This window comes from Panthera leo, chromosome A3 (genome assembly GCF_018350215.1).
Source record: "Panthera leo isolate Ple1 chromosome A3, P.leo_Ple1_pat1.1, whole genome shotgun sequence".
NCBI lineage: Eukaryota > Metazoa > Chordata > Mammalia > Carnivora > Felidae > Panthera > Panthera leo.
In genome coordinates this window covers 119,753,470-119,759,558 of record NC_056681.1, presented here as the reverse complement: position 1 = coordinate 119,759,558, position 6,089 = coordinate 119,753,470, and the positions used below count along the sequence as shown (strand labels likewise).

Sequence of the window (6,089 nt, the reverse complement as noted above, 5' to 3'; positions counted from 1 at the left end):
TGTGGGGCCTCTCACTTCATTCCAGTCGCTGCCCTTTATAAATATTTATAGCCGTTCCACTACTAAAAATAACATCCTGGAGCCCAGGGAGCAGAAAAAAAATAAATGAAAATCACCGGGAATTGGGATTGATTATCATGTGTGCCAGAGCAGAATGGAACCCTGAGAAGGGGGAGGTGGCGGGAGCACAGCGCCCGGGGGTCAGTGCTCCCTCTGGTGGTCACCGGTCAGCGCTCCCTGGCCGGCCGGCGGCGGGCTTTGCTGCAAAGAATCCTCTCCTGGGCTGCTCTCTGCTCCCCCTTGCCGCCTAGGCTGCTGAGCAGTGAGCGGCACCAACCGGGGCGGAAGCCTAGCTAACCAGTATGAGAGAAAGGAAGGAGGCTATTTTTAGCACTGTGGCCAGGGTGTGAATATCTGTAAAACTCAGTAAAGCCTGAAGCTGTCTTTGCACGACACAGGGAAGAAAACCTGTTGGTTTTTAAAGGTCAAAGGTGGTGAGGAAAGTTGTACCCCCACCCCAGGGAGCACGCGATGTGCCGGCAAGACGCCAGCAAGAACTCCATCAGGTCACACACACAGGAGATTCGTGCTGTTTCTTTTCTCTTTTCAACCTCCCGGTAAATTCCTGTTGCAGAGATGAGACCGTGGCCCGAGGGGAGTGAGGAAGACGCTAGTTCATGCAGGACTGTGCAAGGGGGAGGCCCACCGGCGGCAGCGGCATCAGGCAGTCCCTCCCATTTCCCACCGGCTTGGGCTCCCCTCTTCCTGCCAGGTAGTGACGTCTGGCAGCCTGCAAGCCTGGTCCAGGTGTGCAGCCGAAAGATGGACAGGAATGCGCCTCTGGGGGAAGATCTCGCCTTCCTCATGTCAACGCCAGCTTGCTGCATGTCCCCTGTGCCTGTGCAGGACAGACACGCTGTTACTCACGGGTGCTGCAGAGGGTCTCCAAGCAAATGCTGCTAACATCTGCTGGGGCAAGGCAATGTCCTGGGATGGGGCTGTCGGGATGCTTAGCTTTCAACTCAGAAGATGCAAAGAGTCGATAACACTCGTGCTCCTTTTTAGGGAAAGGGGCTTTCTCTTTTGTGGGGGGTACCTAGAGTTTTTTGGGAGTTGCTGCTGGGGTCACAGGGCCAGGAAACGTTTCTGGGAAGAAAGAACGGGGTTTACAGTGCGAGGTTTGGAATGTGGTGCTTTTTTGGGAAGAAGGATTGTGACTGAGGAGAAGAGCACTGAGCTTGGAGAGGTGCTTACAAACACTGGGTGGCAGGGACGACACCTCAGATTCAGGCCGGAAGAGGGCAGAACTTAAGGGTCTGTGAAACTGAGCCACCTGAGTTTTTATGCTTTTCATTTGACTCTCTACTCCTGATGAGTTTCTCCTAACTCCCGATCTGAGGTCTGAGGACAGCGTCAGGAGACCCAGCTCCGCTTCTAGTTCTGGCACCAAGCTCCCAGGCCGTGGGCCTTCTTCATTCCCTCATCTGCAGGAAGAGGGGGGGGCCAGACGGCTCTGGCGTGCCTATCCTTATCCCCCAGTTCCTCTGTGCCCCCGGGGAGGGGGGCTCTGGCAAGCTCCCGAGGGGCAAGTCAGCTCCTGACTCCCTCGTTGGCTGCAGCGGCCTAGGCCTGCTGTTGGGAAGGGCCTTGCCTGAATGTGCAGTGAATTTAGGTAAAACCCTGCCCAAGCCCCGGAGGCCCTGAGATTTCCAGGGCAGCGAGAGAACTTCTGCAGCTTGGGTGCTTCCCATAGAGGCTTGCACAATCCCTGAGTCAGTGCAGGCTCCGAGACGGCAGGTCCCGCAGCGCTGGCAGAACAGAGCCCCTCAAGGGCCGGGTGCACGTGGGGGGTGGGGCCGGCAGGAAAAGGCCTGGAGATGTTCCTTTTTTGGGATCATGGGGCTGCAGCCCTGGCTTTTCTGCCTGGAAGATCTGTAACTGAGGAAGACGGCCTAACTTTTAAACACGAGAAGTGGGGGAGGGGAGGGAAAGAAAGATTGACAAATAAAGAGACATCTCGCGGTCAAACCAAAGACATCTATCTTCCAAAGAACTGTTCTGAACAGACTAGTTGTCCAATTATTTTCATCCCTTCTTTCTAGCAAGCAGGCCCCGGAGCCTCACTGTCTTGGAACTGGGAGGAGAGAAGAGTCAAGGTCCTCAGATGGAAAGACGTGAAAGACTACCTCCTAAAGCAGTGAGCACTGTCCCAGAGGGAAATCTGTATTTTCATTAATTTTTTAGGACGAGGGGGTGCGGGTTGGCAGGCACCACAGGAAATGGCTTGGTTGGCTCTATTGGAGTGGATGTGACCCTGGAGGACGGAAATACGTGTCTGTGGTCAGGTTCCGAGGCAGATCGGAGCTCTGGGTGTCGGAACCCTGGGGCGCCGGCACAGACCCTGGGAGAGAAATGACGGTGGTTGTGGGCAACCAGCAAGGTGGCAGAGGTGGCCGGGACAGCCTTGGCCACTGGCTCCCAGAGCCCGTGTCGGCTGGCAGCTCTTGGGTCTGCCGGCTGCATCCAGACACCAGTGATACCAACCGATACCGGAGGCCCAGGCCAGACCCAGCGTAGAGCAAGATGGGCCAGAGCCGGGAAGAGGGGCCAAGAGGGTATGATAGCGGGGCCGAGGCAAAGCGAAAAGGTGAACGGGGCTCTTTAAGAAAAGCTTTAACTGGAATCTCCCCCCTTCAGGGTGGCTGGCTTGGAAAGTGAGACCAAGGAAAGGGAGGAGGGAAAGGAAGACCGTGGGTACAAAGGGAAAGGGGCCGTGGGGAGGGCAGAGAACACTGTACTCACCCGCGCTTCCTCTCTGTCCCGGCTCCTCTGCTAACCTGTGCAGCACGGATACAAACAACACACGGAGTCACGCCTGGGGTGTCTCACCAGCCTGCATCTTCTCCCCGGGGACTACCGGCCCACACACCCACGGGCTTCTGGACTTCACTCTCCCCTTTCTGCCCCCTATGCTGGCTTTTCCCAACCAACTATGAAAAGGGCCAGGACAGTCACGCTACCTACAACCAGCACCTGCAACGGATGCAGAACAACCATGGAGAAACAAGTGTCTCTCGGGAGAGGGAAAATACTACTACTAAAATGGAAATGAAGCCACCCTAAATCTAGGGAGCGGTTATATCTGGGGGCGCAGCCCATCTGGTTCTGAAAGTGACCAAGGTGAGAAGGAATTAAATTTCGATACTGGCGGTGTTTCCTGCCTGCAGGCGTGTCTGCTTGGGGATGCTCAATCACTCCTGCTCCCCCTGAAATCTTGAACACCGACTGCACCCACAAAAGCCTGAGAATTCACAGAGGGCTGCTGCTGTCAGCCTACTGGACACACACCAGCGTACTCTGAGCGAGCAAACTGGATTTACAGCTCCCAACACTATGGGTGGCAGGTTCTGGGAGAGGCAGTTCTGAAGGACAAAGGAGCATAACATGAGGCCCTGGAGTGGCCGAGATGAATTTCGGGCTCTGAAGTACCGTGTCAGTCTGTTTCATCTGTGTAGTCCTGGCGACAAGGACTCTGAACACCCCAGGCGAGCAGTGAGGGGACGCGAAGTCAGTGCGGCACCCCAGGGGAGCAGAAGCGTTCCCCAGAATGCAGCCAGCCAGAGATCCAGGGTAAGGCAGTGAGGGGGCTGAGGTAAGGGCGAACGTGCTGGTGAAGTCTGGCTTGGTCACGAATTCTTCAAAAGTGCCCATTTGGCTCTTAGGGTTTTTGCACTGAGCAGACTATGCCTGGTGGGGTGCTGACCAAATTGTGTTTATGTTAGGTCAGCATCACTTCAACCCCAAAGAAGCACATCTCCTCTCTCTCTACGGTTGACAGTCACTCTTCTCCAACGCCTCGGTGACCGCAGTTACCGCCATGTTGGTCTGTAGTAAAATCTCATGTCTAGGCCACGGCAGACCATCGGAAGGTCCATCTGTAAAAATACCTGGCTTGTACCTCCACCCACATACCTGCCACAGTTCAGCTAAGAAGACATATCCTGAGACCTGTATGTACAATGCCAAGAGTCAAACATTTGTTTAAAACCCTACTCAAGTCTCACCCTGGCTCTTAACACTCTTTTTCTTTTTCTTGGGATGGCACCTAAAGCCACAGCAACGGAAACTCAGGTGTTCCCACAAGGTCTCACGGGGACAGACAGAAACGTTGGTGTGTGCACTGGAAGAGAGATGGGGAGACACTAAGAGCAAGAGGGGCAGAGAGGAGAGATGCTGGCAGAGAACACAGGTGCAGACAGAGGCCCCTGAGACCAGGGGGCACCAGGCAATGGGAACTATGCCCGTCCACGTGTGAGATGCAGCCCACACCCAGCCCTGAACCAGGACCTGGGCTGCAGTCCATGGTCATGGCAAGGCCCAGGTGGTCAGGGCCGCCCTCCGTGTGCTGCACAGAATACAGGGAAGCTGAGGAGAAGCCATGGGAAAAGCTACTGGGAAGGGAGGGTCAATGGGAAGAGAGGCCAAAGCAGCAGATGTTACGTCTTCAGCCAAGAACATTCCACACGAACGCTAGGATCTGGATGAGTTGTGTGGTGTGCGCGCGCGTGCGTGTGCACGCGTGGGACTGGAGCACGTGTTTACGGAGTGTGAACTTATCTCTGTGCATCTCCTCCCTGCTTCGTCTCTTGCACAACAACCCTTCTGCCTTCCCCCTGGTCTGCTCTCGGCAAGGAAAGGGTCTTCTCTACCATTCCCTGTGACACTGCTAGATGTCTCAAATACAGCTGACCTCGACTTCTGACATTTGGGCGGCCATGCCAAATATGCCGTGGTCCTCAATCCCGCACAGTTGCCGTCCACTGCCTCGCAGGCCTCGCTGACTCTCTAGAGGACTGTGGCACCCGGACTCCGCTTCTCCACTCCTCCCAGGATCCTGGACAGTCTCAGAGTCTGGTGGCAAACTCTGAAGGCCTGCCTCTCCTGCCCCGCGAGCCCCCGTGGCAAGCAGCACGGCAGACCCTACCCCCAGGCACCCCCCTCCCTTCCCTTCCCACCTTCTTCGCCTGCAACTCCCACTCCACTTCTTCCCACCCTTCCTTACGACTTTTCTCACTTCGCCTCGTCTACCAGCCGCATGGGCATGGATTCCCGGCTCTGCCAGCTATGATCTGTGCAGGTTATTGAACCGCTCTGAGCCCTGTCTCGAATCCTTGCTCGGGGGCTGTGAAATCAAACAGGAAGGGTGTGCTCAGTGCAGAGCATTCAGCAGGGGTAGAGAGAGTGGGCGCACCTTCCAGAGCCCAGCCTCCTCTGGGCCGCTCCCGCTCTGTCCCTGACGAAGCACTCTCTGGTACATCACCTGGCTTACTTCCTTGTATGTGAGAATTTACTGACACCTCACTATGTGCCAGGCACTCTTCTGGGCACTGGGGATACATCCTGAACAAAACAGACCGAAATCTCTACGTTGTGGAGCTTATGTTTTGGAGGAATCCAGAAATAGACATATTAATATAGGACCGAAATAAGAGCTCATACAACTCCCAAATGTTTTTTGTTCAGCATGGCACAGACACATGAAGATTAAGTGTGTGAAGTGGGGTCAGAAGGACCCAGTTCACACTGAATCTCTGCTGCTTTACAGCTACGTGATCTATACTTCTGAGAGCCTATTTTCTCAGTGGTAAAATAGGGACACTGTTATGTGTCTCACAGGGTTGTTAAGTGCCAAATGAGATAATACGTGGACATCATTTAGCACAGCTCCTTGTTCATAATAAGTTATTAAGCAAGTTTTCTATACAAGAAAACGAGGAAGGCATTACTGTCCTTTGCTGATACCCTTCTTTATTGCTTTTAATTCTTCCATCGAGGCCAGAAAACCATTTGGCTATTCTGCCCACAAGAATCGCTTCCTTTTCAGAAATGTTTCTTGTATTTATAATCACACACTCAAAGTTTGATGATTAACTTTTCCTGCTACTTCATTTTATCTCCTATTTATTCTGCATATCTCTGTCTTGCCTTTCTGACTAGATTATAAACTCCTGGAGGCAAAGGGTCATGTTCTGTGCTCTGCTGGTATCTACTTCCTATATCCGAACCATCTATCACAGTATCTGGAAATC

At 53.9% G+C, this 6,089-nt stretch overlaps 1 protein-coding gene across 6 annotated transcripts in view; it reads right to left on the bottom strand.

The window, feature by feature from the left end:
* Positions 1 to 685: 685 nt before the first annotated feature.
* DTNB (dystrobrevin beta) overlaps positions 686 to 6,089 on the bottom strand; it is a 239,585-nt gene continuing 234,181 nt past the window's right edge. For 4 of the 6 annotated variants that reach the window (XM_042933506.1, XM_042933505.1, XM_042933507.1 and 1 more), the window contains 2 exons: positions 2,803 to 2,837; positions 686 to 898 (listed from right to left, as the gene is read on the bottom strand). In XM_042933506.1, the coding sequence (XP_042789440.1) occupies positions 2,833 to 2,837 (5 nt within the window). In that variant the 3' untranslated portion in view covers positions 686 to 898; positions 2,803 to 2,832. The remainder of the gene's footprint in view (positions 899 to 2,802; positions 2,838 to 6,089) is intronic. The other 2 variants (XM_042933509.1, XM_042933511.1) reach the window with 2 other exon arrangements.